The sequence below is a fragment of the Stegodyphus dumicola genome, chromosome 11 (assembly GCF_044657685.1).
Source record: "Stegodyphus dumicola isolate Sdum_Otavi_A_Nest chromosome 11, ASM4465768v1".
Taxonomy (NCBI): Eukaryota; Metazoa; Arthropoda; class Arachnida; order Araneae; family Eresidae; genus Stegodyphus; species Stegodyphus dumicola.
Window position 1 is genome coordinate 157,342,449 of NC_140778.1, and position 15,050 is coordinate 157,357,498.

Below are 15,050 nucleotides of genomic sequence, written 5' to 3' on the forward strand. Positions count from 1 at the left end.
TAAAATTAAGGGAGAATCATTTCACATTATATCTGCTTTTTGTTATAATTCTTACATTAAATAGTTCTAATTTAATTCATCAAATTATTAGTACAGAAAATTTGGCTGTAAAAGAAATTCTTGATTAGAATTAAATTGGATTGATTCTTGATTTTTGAAAATAAGTGTGTGTGTATTTAATTATGGCAAAGCACACTAGGGCTATCTGCCTAAGGGGAGGGATGCCTTTCGTGGAGGACTTTCTAAGGGAAACTGGCTCGTATACACGTTACACATGGGGAAAACCACGAAAACACCCATGCAGCCAGCCCGTTCGCGGGATTCGAACCTCGGACCGAACTACCAGTGTTCAGCGACTTTACCGCTCGGCCGCTGGTGGGCCTTTTGAAAATAAGATTGGGAAAAAATTTAATTGTAAGGATAATAGAGAGTATTACATCAGCGTTACAACAATCAATGTGTGTAAATGTTGTGAAATATTTGAAGCCCACTAGTATTTGACTGATGTTGGTCATAGCTGCCAACTCTCCCGGGTTTCCGGCACATCAAAGAAAACGAAGTGGCTTGCATAAGCGTTTCGTGGTTTCCCCATGTGTAACGTGTCATGGAGGTAGGAAGTAAGATGGAGTCGCCCTAAACAAGTTTCTCCGTACCCTGCTCTGAAGCACCGGCGATCCCTACGTGGTGACCAAAACATTGGGTCATTTACCATTGAGTTCTATGGGATTTGACGCGTTCGGGTGTAAATATTTTGTAATTACGTCGCAAATATACATATAAATGTATATATTTTCTTTTTCTACAACACTTCAGAGTCCTAAGTATGTGAAAACAACATATTTTTAAACAACATTTCATTCTGAACGGAATTAAATGCTATACTTTTCACAGGACAGTTTTCTCAGAATGGTTTAATTTGAATGAAATATTTTCACAAGTTTTCGTTAATTACATTAGAAAAAAAAATTAAGGTAATTCGATTTTATTCGGTTAAGGTACAAAAATTAAGATCAAAGTTTATTGTATTATTAATATTAAAATTATGCATTATTTCTTTTCTATTTATAGAGCTTCTTCCTAAAATACTTTCTTAAATATGACATGATTTTTTGGCTTCTTTTAAATCGAAAAATGTAAGTCAATTTATAATTAATGCTCTATTCGGATCATTTTAAATTAGAGAATTATTAGGAATTAAATAGTATTTGACTTTCTCTGAACATTTCTGAAAAGGAATAAAATAAGTTTTTTTTTTTTTAAGTATTATTTAAAACTTGTAACTGAGTTATTATAAAATGTAAAGGGAACAATTCTTTTAATTATACTTATCAGATTTTTTTTTTTACCCTTCATTTCAACAATACATATTCCAAAACTCTTTATTACGTTCTTAAGTGCGCATCTCATAGCATTTGCTTTACAATACCTTTTAACAGATTGCTTTCCAATACGAACAATTCTTGCTTAAATAGTTTTATAACGTATTTGTCAACAGGATTTCAATTTATGTTTACAATTCAATATTAAGGTTATTATATATTTAGATAACATTTATAATTATTATAAATTAGATAAATTTAATCATTAGATTTCTTCACAGTACTTTCACAGTTGTTTATAGGTGAATAAATTCTTCATTTCAAATACATTTATAAATAATTTAATGAATATTTAAGTATTTTGTCAAAGGCAGATACATGCGTTTTGCAAGCACATGCATAAATACCCATACATATTTCCTATTTATCATTTCCGGCATGTGCAAATCTTTAATTTCTGTGCATTCACTATATTTTTCGTGTAAAGTAATTTACACTAATTTAGCATACACCCGAAAGTTTTACATAAAAAATATATATGAATATAATTTGAATGAAAATTATAAGTATTATTTTTAATACCCACTCAAAGGTCAGTTTTTCTTCAAAATTCCTCCACGATGGCATCTCTCTCTTTAGGCAGATAGCCCTTGCATGCGTTACTCTATTTAATAAAAACTTAATCTGACCTATGTGCCTAATTATAAATATTTTAAAATACATAATTTTATATTTACATTTAGCCATCAAGTTTCAAACTTTTCAAATCTTCTAGAAAATAAATTTTGGCAGATCTCTTTTAGCAATTTTCTTAAAATCTATATTTTTGTAGTGCAACAGCTTAGAATTTTATAAAACAAATTCATAATCAAAATCGCTGTTGTTAGTTATCGAAAAATAACCAAGATGTGATTTTTGCGTAAATGTCACTAAACTATACAAATTGCTATTATCCATCACACTATGAATGTTTCTTTCATGCGAGAGTGTCCCTTTTTCAATTTCTATGGAACTGTCGTGTGTCGAAATACTGTCAAGCGAGCTTCTGAATGTAAACAAAGAACACCCCGTCTGGTGACCCAAGCTTCAAAGCAGTGCTTCACTTCTAGCGCGGAATGGCCCCTCCTCCCTTTCCTACCTCCATGTAACGTGTATACGAGCCAGTTTCCCACAGAAAGTTCTCCACGGAGACCTCTGTTCCCTTTAACAGAAAGTCCTCGAGGCTTTGCCGTAATACATGAACCAAACCAAACCTGTAAACACCTAAAACAATTTTAAGCGCTTACAATAGGATTACTAATTTAATTCCTTCAGACATTAAATGGCTAGATATAAAATACTATATTTAAATGAATTGTTAAAAATAAACGAGTCATTTGGAAGGGAAAAACTTGTTATGACATTATTGATTTCCATTTAATATCAGCCGAAGATTTGTGCATTTATTTAATAAAGAAACGTTTAATTATGGAAGATTTAGATAGGTATTTATTTCAATGGATCGCTTGTTTAATCGTTTATTTGAATGGATCGTTTAAAATTAGCAACAAATGTACTCTTCAAAATCCAATACATTCTATTTTTCCAGAATATGAAAACTGAAAACTTCATGGAGACTTTTTTTCAAGTTTATTTAATAAATTTAAGATTTTATAACCTTTAAGACAATTTAATTTGTTTTTTATTTCTGCAGAGTTAGACGCGGAGAATTTTGTTATGAGCGTCCCGAAGATTGTGAGACTCCAGATAATCTGAAGGAATTTTGCCAATCGAAGTCGTTCTATAGATGTCAAGAAAATGATTATTTCTTGGTAAGAATGCTTTAAGATTTCTGTGAAAGATATTCCATAATCAAGCAGAAAAGTATATTGTGTAAGAGCTATATACCTTAAGAGAGAGAGCTCATGTGGCAATTTTCGTAATTTAATTGTGCAGTATATAGGAAAATTCTTAAAAAGCATCCAGTCCATCAATTGTTCTGCTTGCAACATTAAAAGCTAGAGAAAATTCCGTGCATTTAGCGGTTTTATTTACTTAGTCTCTTGGGAAGAAGAATAAAGCGAAGTAAAACATTAAAAAGTGGCCTGCCCTTTTAGTACTTTAATCCTTATTTTCTGTGGCTCTTTTCTGCATGACGCCTTTTACTCCTGCATTAAGGAGACTGGACAATTGAAAATACGTATTTTTCAGGATTATTTTTCATTGATTAATTTTGGCGCATCATTATTGAAAACCAAGTAACTCTGTCGAAGTACTTCTTTTGATAAAACTATTTTGTATTTTATTTTAAATTACCTTCAATTCACCGCCTTCCGTTCCTTTCTCGGAACTATAGTTCGACTTTTCCACTTCAGCTGCGAATAATTACCCAGCAAAGGCACAGTTCCAGCTAGTAAACAACTTTACAAGTAGTGCGCTTTAGCGAGTTTCATCTTCTTGGTTAATTTTTTATTATAACTCAGACTGGATTGTTCTGGAAACAGTATGAAAAGTATGAGTAAAAAACAGTATGAGTAAAAAATAAGTTAAAGATAATCCACACATGAGTTAAAGATAAGAAAGGGTGTTCCACACATAATATTTATTACACACATGAGGTGTAAATGGTTTCTGTATTCGTATTCATATTCATTGTTTCCTAAGCAAGGAGTTAAAGATAAGAAAGGGTGTTCCAATGACTGTTCTTTGGCATCCTTTTCAGCTAAGTCCTACATGTTTTACTACCATTTGGTGAACTAAAAGCGAAGCACGCGACAGTAAAATTTAAACTTAGGCTGCAAAGCAAATTTAGACTGCCCTAGACTCTGAATAAAACTCAAGTGAATTGCGATGGCTGTCAGACAGAGGTCGGTCTTTTTCAAACAATTTAAATTCCTAAAGAAGGAAGATTTTATCTTCAGTATTTTACCATCCTCGAAATCGACAAGTTTCATTGGAAGCAAACACCCGCATAAGGTTCTTTTTTTGCCCCATTTTAATAGATTCTCTGCAATTAAGCTACAAAGCACTCAATTTTAGGCTATAAATCATCACCATAAATTACTTCTTTATTTATTTAAAGCTTTTTTAGAACAACATATAAATAAACCACTTCTTGCTGATACCAGAATAATATTACATATAACGAATAACTGACACAATGACCTTTATTGTCAGTTCTCAATGGTTCACTTGAGGCGATTTGTTTTTATTAGAATTTTATACTTCAAAGTGAAAATATTGAGTTATTTTTTAATCATTATACTACATCAACGTTTCTTAATATTTTTCAATATTTTAGATGCCTAAACAGAACAACTATACCTATGAGGAAGTGATGAAATATGGTTATCCGTCTCCTTTTGATACAGAGAGGTAACAGTAAGAAACAAATATTAACGCAACTAATGCTTGTAAATTTGATGCTTTGAAATTTTTGTATATATAGTGAAATTAACGATGCGTATATCGAAGTGTAATGTAAAGAAGTTAAGAATTAAACAACCGCATTTTAATAGCAACTCTAAATTCGGCCAATAGTGACCAAGAAACTAGTTGAAATTATTTGAAAAAATGAAAGGAAAATATGCTGCTATGATTAGAGGAAATAAATTCTTTTTATTTATGATAATTTTCGAGTAGTTGATAGCAGGCGAGGGTAACAGTACTTTATCAATAATTTTAGATTAATGTAATAAATTTTTATAAACTTTGTAGTGAATTGAAATTTAAGAAAAGTATTAAAATTTACTTTTTTTGCATTAAACATTTATTGCGCTCTTATTGTTATTGCTATTTTATTCTTCTTTTAAAAATGAAACCATTCAATGTTGCGCAAAGTAAAAAAATTGAAACTTACGCCTTTTTATGAATATTTTTAAATTTCTTTACGCACATGATTGTAACCTATATACATACCTCTATTTGGATCATTTTGTCTTTTATAAAAAATATATAGAGGAAACTTAAAGTCAGTTAAATGAAAAAAAATTAATTTATAACATGAATATAAAAAGCAAATACTATAATAGTAAAATAAAAATAGTAAAATAATATTTAATTTCATTTTTCGGCCTGAAATTAAATTTAAGAAAAATATTGGAATCTGGAAATTTCAGAATGTTGTCTAATACTCCAAAATGTTTCCACTAAAGTTTCAATAAGTCAAGAAAATTTCAGATTTACAATTACAAAAATTATGAATTTTAAAATAACTTTCCTGCTTAACTTTAACTAACCAATAAACTACTTTATAAGTTTGAGGTCTAAAGGACTATAGCCAAATAGTTACAATTACTTACTAGTTGGAGAATTAATCTCCTAGGAAATCTAATTTTAGTTCACTGTAAATTAATGTCTCATGAAATCATGTGCACATAATTATTAAATAATAATTTAAGTGAAATTATTTCACCATATTATTTGGGCACAAGGCTGCAATAAACATTTCTCTCATATATCAATATTTTTTATTTCAGCAGAAAAACAAATCCGCTTAATGAAAACAATAAATAACTCTTCCAGCTGTTTAAAAAGGTACAGGAATAATATTAAGAACATAAAGTTAAAGAATATCGAATAATGACACAATTGTAGTACAGACTGAAGCAGGGCCGTCAAATGTACATTTTCACAGGTATATACTAGGTACCCCGGGCCTTGCTAACTGTTAAGCTTCCGCCCCAATTTTGAGGAAGAACATCCCGTGGGGCTGTTAGAATATCTTCCACTCTTTTTCCCCTACCATCAGTGTTTCAAGAAGACTTTCGACTCGCCTTGAATTTTGAGAGCTTCCTTCCGCACAGACACTATACGCTTACAAACATCCATGTCGTCTCCGATGTTCGAACCTTAGCCCATCAGTCACTAGCCCCTATACCGGCTGGCTAAACTGTCATGTTGGTAATAGAAATAGACAGACATTATTTATGACAGTCATAAATATTTCGATTTGTAAATTCAGGCTATAAATTATGTCCCAAAACAAGCATAACTAAGAATATGTCCCAAAACAGCATAAAAATAGATTTATCAATTAGCTAGTTTAAATTTTATTGGAAAGGAAAGTACTTTTACTATTTAATGTACCTACAAAAACATTCTGTTAATTTTACAAAGTTTAGATTGCTTAATATCTTTTTTTTCCCTTAAGATAAGATTTGAAACGACACATAAGGTATTCATAAATTTTGCGATATATCTAAACGCTTTTCACAAGTTTCCTCAGAAAACACTTTAATTCTATTCTGAATGAAATCTAGTTTCATTAATTTTCATACAACATACAATCTAAGAAATTTTCACTTCTTGTTTTGCCTCCAGTATTAATTTATTGTACGAAATGTTGCATACGTAATCAAGCTTGAAATTTGAATTAATTATTACAGCTGCAATGTTTGCCGTTTTAGTTTCAATTTTATTTCCGCACTTTTATCAAAAGAGTCACTATCTACACAGAATTTGGGAGATTTCCTTCAATTCACATTATTTAAAAAAATTTTTAATTCTTCATTCAAGAATTATATTGTTTTCTTAGACCAGAACACGAATCCGGACCATATTACTTCGAAGATCCAAATACTCGGGAAATTTTGACCTGTTTCGGATATAATGTGCATCCGGAAGACACAATGGACTTGGATCCAGTGGTTTACGGTAAATTTTATATTTTTTCACTCACTGTTTATTAAATTGTTTGATATGTTAGAAAATTTAGGAATTTATTGAATATTCTTAAGAAACTTATACTGATTATTTATGCCTTTATTCATGCATTGGAGGAAAAAAGGTTCATATCTCTATTTATGCATTAATAAGGTGATTAGATTTCGAAGTCGAGAACCTACAAATATAATTTTTTAAATATTTGTCTTTTATCTTTAAATTATTTTATTGTTATTGTGGTGAAGGTAGTATGTAGGTCTGTATATATATATGTACAAGTATATATATATGTCATAATAAAAGCACAGGAAAAGACGGAACACTGTAGATGCGTGATTAGATCCATATTGAAGAATTTTGATTGCGTAGTATTTAAAGAACTTGGCAGTCGAGGCAGTTTTACTTCCATTTTTATTTCCAATTGATATTTGTGGCCACAATCACTTGGCACTCTAGTCGTGCCTTTCCACAGAGGATTTACATTTTTTATATTGCTGAGATAGAAAGCAAGGCAGCGAAATTACATCTTAACAAAGTAGAGAGCAAAAGCTGAAGTGCGTAGTTATGAAAGATGGAAGCACGCGAAGAGAAAAGTTTTGGTTTACAATTCGGTGATTGGTTGTCAAGAGGCATCTGGTATTAACGGTTACGTAAGATCGCACGATTAATTTTAATGACGCAATGCAGATAAGTTATTACGATTTTAGAATAGAGAGGAGGTAAAATCCTAGTATACGGTGCAGCCTTGGCGCGACTTTGAAAATTATCGCCAACACCAAAAATGATCCAAAGAACGTCTATATATATATTATACACACATAGTATATGTATATACACACATAGAACATATATTATATACATAGTATATACTATGTTTAACTACATATTTTCTTTGAATGACCCGTTAACTACTCATCGTATATGTCCCGTTTTTACTGCTCATCATAAAGTCGCCAAAATTAATCAAATCCCGTGTGCACCGGATACTAGGATTAAACCAGGAAGACTTAATGTTTATAGTTATATTATAATTCTGATTCATACATTTTTATCTTACATATATGTAATGATTTTAAAATGCGTAGATGACCGACACTGGAATTTCTAATAGCTTTCGATACTGCAAATCATACTTGCCAACCTATGACACTCAAAAATCAGGAGACTTTTTTAAGAAATCAGGAGATTTTTCACAATGTTAAAAATATTTTTTAAATCATAAAATATAGTTTTTAATAACGAATTAACTTTAAATAGTTACTAATTCTTAAATGCAAGCAACACAAAAATACTTTACACATAAAAAACATTTTTATTACTTGCATCGTTTAAGGAAAAAAAAAAGACACTTTAATCAGTTTTCGTACAAATGTTATGAACAGTGGCAGATTTTGCTTTTGTTAAGAAAGAAACTTCATAATTTTGTTCATAGCAATTGCCACGTAGGCCTGCTTTCGCTAATAAAAGTTTTTCTAATGCGTCATCACTAATATTAGTTATGCAGTTGTTGGAACTGTTTCAATTTTTCCTTCCTTTTAGAACTCCTTTCAAGATAATAATAAATATCAACAATGTGTTTATCCACATTTATTGGTAAAGAAGCTGATCCTTTTTCAGCTGCTAAATTTAAAAGGTGACAGGTGCACCTCATAATCTGCAAATTTGAATTTTCCTTTCTTAAGATGCCTCCAACAACAGTCTTCAAGCCTATTATTACTGGTGCATTATAGGCACCAAGTGCTAAGCAAATTATCCAGAGGGACTGCATTTCCTTTTAAAGTTTTAATAATTAGCTGTGCTATATTAAAGCCTGTCGAATGTCCTTCTAAAGTGGGGACAGAAAGTAAACTTCACTCAATTTCTGAAGACTCTGGATTTAAAAAAAGAAACAACAAATGGATACAGTTTTGAATCGGTATTATTGCTTCCATTCGTAAAGAGTCAGGATGGAGCTGTTTTAATGCAATCAATAACTAAAGATTTATTTTTCAAACCCATTTCTTTAACAATTGCATCTGTTTTGGACTTGCACTTGAGTATTTCTTAGCAATTTCACTATCGGGAAACATTTTTCTAAATAAAGCTGCAGCGTGATCCGATGCATTCAGTGGCAGGTGGTGCGCCAGTAAAAAGGCAGAGAACAGACATTGTGCAATAATAACTCCGAAGAAAAATTTAATTTTTCGTTTTTTTCAAAACAACTCATGTTGTCTTTGTGTTTTTGTGTACGCACATGTTTGAGAACATCCGCCCTTCCACTATGCGAAATCGAAAAATCGCAACGACAGACGGTACACATCGCAAATTTATTACATTTCCTTGAGGAAATAATGGAAGGAAAGTCAACTGTGTACAATTTTTGAAACATACACGAGTATTTCACCTTTCTCGCAGACATAACAAAAGATGATAATTTCTAAAACTATTTCCCGAAGTCACGTGTACTCACACAACTCAGGACAAGATGAACGAAATAACTAAAGAACATACAACTAACAGCTTTGAGCTTGCTTTATGCTCATTGGCCGATATATGCCAGATGACACGCAGTGGAGCTCGATGCCCATTGGAGAACAACTTTTCTGGATACGTATGCTCTCACTCACAAAGCAGAAATTCTCATCTGATTCGCAAGGTTTTGTTTTAGATATAATCTAGATAAAATTCAATTGCTTTCAGACGTACAAAATCACTTTTTCCCCCCGATATAACGAAGTATTAAGCCAAGTTCCATAAAAATCGTGAGAAATTTTAAGAATAAGAAGAAATATATTGTAAATCGGGTTGGCGGGAGAGTGGTTGAAAATCGGGAGTCTACCGCCTAAATCGGGTGAGTTGGCAACTCTGCTGCATAGATGACTGAGAAGACCGTAGTGGCTGAAGGTGGTAGAATGGAAAGCATGATGGCGCAATTTAGCACAACTTATCTTGAAATATCGCAATCGTTATTTTTTTTACGTATCCCAAATAATCCTTTTTTTTTCCGACAAGATGTTTCCTAATTATATTTGAATACAGAAAGTTGCATTTTGAAGTACGACGTTATCTTCAGCAAGTAAGCAGCAGCAGCATGGATGAATAGCGTCTTGCCAGCAGCAGAGCTTATGCGAAAAGGGAAAAGTATAATAGAACTTCAGAGGAAGAAAGCTGGGAGTCGGAAAAGTTTCAATTCAAAGTTTTGGTTTACAATTAATTTGATTGGACAAGAGGTATTTGCATTAAAATGTTACGTAAGATAGAAAAATCTGGAACCTGTAGGAAGAGATGAATTTAGGGCCAGATCAGTAAATTTAGAACGTTAATTTTGAGGTCGCCAATTATATTTTTGAAACAACTTCAACAGGATACGTGGTAGTCCGCATCGCGGTTTATCACATGTGCATCGTTTCTTCAAAAGTTTTTACCAAATCACGTATAGTATTTATGGGACACGAGGGCCTCTTTTTAAATTACGGTTTCGACGATAAACTCTCATTACCCCGGCAACATTTTTCTCGTCCAAATAATACAGCTTTATTAATTACCTCATTATTTATTAGTTAAGTGTCATCTTGTTACCACGTTCGAACACTTGACTGAAGAAATAATCTTCCCATACTGCTTACTAAAAGTTTTCTACTAGCAATGCCTTTCTTCTACTATTTGGATAGCCCTCGAGGCTTTGCCATAATCACACATACATACATACATTCTTCTACTATTTATCCCTGTGAATTATGCAAAATGCGTCAATGGACGTCCACTCTGTGTTGTCAGTGGTCCTTTACAATGCTCTCCGTAGTAAATATTTTATGTCAGTCATTTTCGTTATTCGTGTATCGTTCCAGTGCCATTTATGGTTTTTCTATGCTCTGATCAAATTGCGGAGGAAAAGAATGGCGTTGCCGTTCAAAAATTTTGAAATGTTTTCACTCTAACTGTAACCATCAGAGCTCTATTCTTTTAAATCATCACAATCTCGAGCACATATTTTCATGTTACAATATCTGATAATTTTATTTCCATTAATTGAGAGGATAGGCACCTAAGGGTTCATGCATCGGGAAAGTTTTCCTATGACCACTCAGTATTTTCTGTTTATTAAAATATTCATTTAATGAATTCTGTCTATTTAATTTTCCCTTTAGGTAGACTAATTTTTTTTCTGAATCCACTAGAATTTCTTTGTGCAAATAAATCTTTAGCAATATGTCCTAAATTACAACCGAATTGCTTTAAGTTTTTACAGAATTTAGAACTTCGTTTAAAGACAGGGTCCCTTCATCTTATCCTTTCAGTAGAATTGAGCTCCCTTTTCAAAAGCATTGCACGAGATTTAAGAAAATTTTTCTTTCACTTAGCTTCAAATTGAAGATCGTCGCCGTCTTCAAAGTTTGCGTTAATCAGTACTTAATTACGGACTTAACTCTTAGACATCATTTCCATTCTGAAACAAAACTCTACCTTCATTTGTACCTTAATCTTCAACACACAGTTTATCACTTTTCAAGAAACTAGTCTTTACTATATTCTCATTTACCATGCATCATGTTATCTGTTCAAATGATCATGCATCTATAGCATATTCGGCTATATCAGTTCAAGAAATTTTCGGTACTATTCCGTTTTGTGGACCGCAAAAAATCGCCAAACTATTGTTGATGCCAATGCTGCCAAAAATAATTGCGGCAATCCTAAAGCAAGAAAGGAAGTATAATAGTAAATAAATATCTAAGATTATTGTTTTAATTTATATGAAAGATTAATTTCGTATAATTCTTTTTTATTATTATAATTTATATAAAAAAGGCTGAACATAACTGAATGGATGCCTACATCGCTATTTCGCTACCGAGTTATCGCTAAAGCATAATTTCATCTCGGTTGTTCAAACATAATTTTCTATAATGAATGATGCCTTTTTTTTTTTTTTTTTTTTTTTGAAAATATTCTATTGCAGACTTTTCGTGACTGGGCAATTCCCAAATTGTTAAATCCATAACGTTATTAAAAAAGGATTCAAAAATTAAAATAGTATTTCAATGGTGTCTTAAGAAATACCGAACTATCTAAACTTATGCAATTTGAAATCAGCGCGTACGCTAGATTTGGCGAGCTGTTATATGAGCGCGTTTGCTCGATTTGGCGCTTTTGCGCACACATTTTCGCTGCAATTTTTTTACGGTCCGCAAAACGGAATAGTACCAATTTTTTTTTATCAGTTCATCTACATTCCATATTGAATTCCTGGGTATAAAAATTTACTTTTGGAGATACTGATATTGAAATCTAGATATACAGTATTATGATTGTCTTTCATTAGCTACATTATCAGGCAAAAACAATAAATCAACGCTATTTAACGAAATTTCTGAGAAGAATGGAGCATTTTTCAAAACTTTATAAGAATATTCTTTTTTTTAATTAAATTTAAATTTCCAATCCAGTCAGTAAAAACGTCTGCCAAGGATATTTTTCGATTTCATACAATTAAAAATTACATAATGTAAAAAATAAAAGTATTCCTTACTTAGATTTTTTTCTTTTTTTACTTTCCTTACCCCCCTTTCCTCCCCCTTTTTTGATTGTACAGATAGTAATAAAAATATCTATTTACAGATAGAAGTCCATTTGAAGGTCCGACTGCTTATCATATGATATACCTTCAGTTTCATGTGAAAGATGTATCTAGAGTTGATCGTCCTCACATCTTCTTTTCTATACATTCTCCGCTAGAATACGTAAATCCTGCCGTTAGTAGAGATTTATTTCTTCCTTACCACCATTACACATTAATTATCTCTACAGTAAGTACATACACTATTTTAACTGCTTACTGCTATTTTTTAATGCTTAATTATTATTTCAACGAAATGGATTATCTTTTGCAATAATTAGTTACGCATTATGTTAGAACGTCTTTTATAGGGAAAATCGTGAATATTTTCTAATGAAACTAATGAAACTTCCAGTATTTATGATAATGAAAACAATGAAGATCAGCTAACCTTGAAATCCAGATTAGTTTAAAACGAATACAACTCATCCTGTACACTCAACAAACAAACAACACTGTAACAAATTCGGCTAATCTTGCAATTGTTATTCTTTAAAACTGTTGTCAAAATACTGAATGCGTTTATAAATATTTGTTTAAATAAAGTTTCTTTAATAGATTTAACTCTCCTAAGAAAAATCAGAATATCCAAGATAAATTATCTTTCGTTTATCCCTTTTAAGTTGTCTCACATTATCGAAGAATTAACTGCTCGAGCCATAGATTCATGGGTTGTAAAATTTAATGCTGCTGCTAATAAACAATGGAATATGATATGATATGGAATAAATAATAAAGAAGAAATAAACTAATAAATAATTATAATACTCTTAATACACTTTTGCTCTTCCTTATTAATGTAAAATAAAACAAAAAACAGAAGTTTATAAGAAAACACGGCAAAAATTAGAATAAACCAAAATTAAAGAATTAGAGAAATAAAAAACTAACAGCTTTGCATGTAAGGTTCGTTAATGTAATCAAGATAATTTAAATGACAACAAGCCTACAAGAATAAACTAAGCATATTTACATTTTAATTTTAAAAGTCCCAAGGGGCAGCTGAAAATGTGCCAATGTCATCTTCACTTGAAATTTCCAGGAAGAAGAGCACAGACTTCCCCCACCTTATGATACTGAATGCGTGGATTATGAAGGGAATTGGCTAAAACATAACAGAACTGGGCCCCGATCTCAGCAGGTAAATGTTTTCATACGTTATAGCATTACTTAAAAAAGAGTAAAGATTTTCTTTTTTAATCCTATGTATTTAAATAAAAGTATTTTACAGAAGCTCTATTTTCATTTTTTAAATTTAAAGCTTTCATTACGAAATAAAATATTGAACGACCTCTGTCTGGTAATTTTAGGAACCAATCTTATATATTATTATAAGAAGGAACCAATCTTATATATTATTATAAGAAGGAACCAATCTTATATATTATTATAAGAATCTTATATATTATTACCAATCTTATATATATCTTATATATTCTATATATTATTATAAGAAGCAGAAAAATGCTTTGCATAAACCTACTGTTGTCATGTTACTTAACATCGCAGAATTTCTTGCATTTTTCTTAGTGTTTCATCATTTTTTAATTCCCTGTATTTCAGTCTCATAAAACTTTTACATGATACATTAGCATATCATGCATACATTTAAACATTACCAGTTAAATATGCAAGGGGCTTAAATTTACTAGCACAACTTGCATGTCGGACGATTCATTTTGAGAATTTCGAACTTTTTTTTTTTTTTTTTTTTTTGTTTAAATATGTTCCATTATATGGTTTATAATTCTCCTTGAATATAAATCTGCAAAGTAAATAGCTATTTACATACATATAACATGAGAAAATCTAACTTAAAATATATTACACACGAGACGATCTAAAATTTCCAAGGACTCTGTCGCCGAAAATCTCAATTACACGATTGCACAGTAGCCAAAGTTTGGACGAATAATATGTAGTTACGAAAGACAGCAACAAAGCAGTATGGCATAGGTGCATTTAATTAGTGTGGACATAGATTCTGTCACATCATTTTATCGTAGTTTAAAAGATTATCATGCTATTCATCTACTCGTAGATCCAAATCTAGATATTTTCTTAAGTTCTGTCTAGAACTGTCTAAATTTAAAACTTAGTTCTGTCTAAATTTGAAAACTGTACTGTATATGATAATGAATAAATACACAGTGAAAAGGAGTTCAAAAACTAATCCGATTGCGCGATGATAGCAGCAACAAGTGGCGGGAATAATCAATCAATCAATCCATACATGTATTGCCGGGCTGTCGCTAATATGTGCAATGTTGCCGGCTCAATGACAAGTCTGCCCAAGAGGCGCATGACGTAACAGTCGGACAGAGTAAGAAGAGGTCTGAGAAGAAGAGAAGATGGGGGGGGGGTGACCATACACAAGGTTTTAGAAAACCAAACAAGAACGTGTGTGTGTGTATTTAATTATAGCAAAGCACACTAAGGCTATCTGCCTAAGGGAAGGGATGCCTTCGTGGAGGACTTTCTAAGGGAAACTG

General features: G+C 31.6%; 1 protein-coding gene across 1 annotated transcript in view; it reads left to right on the plus strand.

Moving 5' to 3' along the window:
- LOC118200633 (uncharacterized) overlaps nt 1-15,050 on the plus strand; it is a 59,806-nt gene that overhangs the window by 13,762 nt on the left and 30,994 nt on the right. The window contains exons 3-7 of the mRNA XM_035372597.2: nt 3,013-3,130; nt 4,600-4,673; nt 6,835-6,953; nt 12,561-12,748; nt 13,601-13,699. Of these exons, the coding sequence (XP_035228488.1) occupies nt 3,013-3,130; nt 4,600-4,673; nt 6,835-6,953; nt 12,561-12,748; nt 13,601-13,699 (598 nt within the window). The remainder of the gene's footprint in view (nt 1-3,012; nt 3,131-4,599; nt 4,674-6,834; nt 6,954-12,560; nt 12,749-13,600; nt 13,700-15,050) is intronic.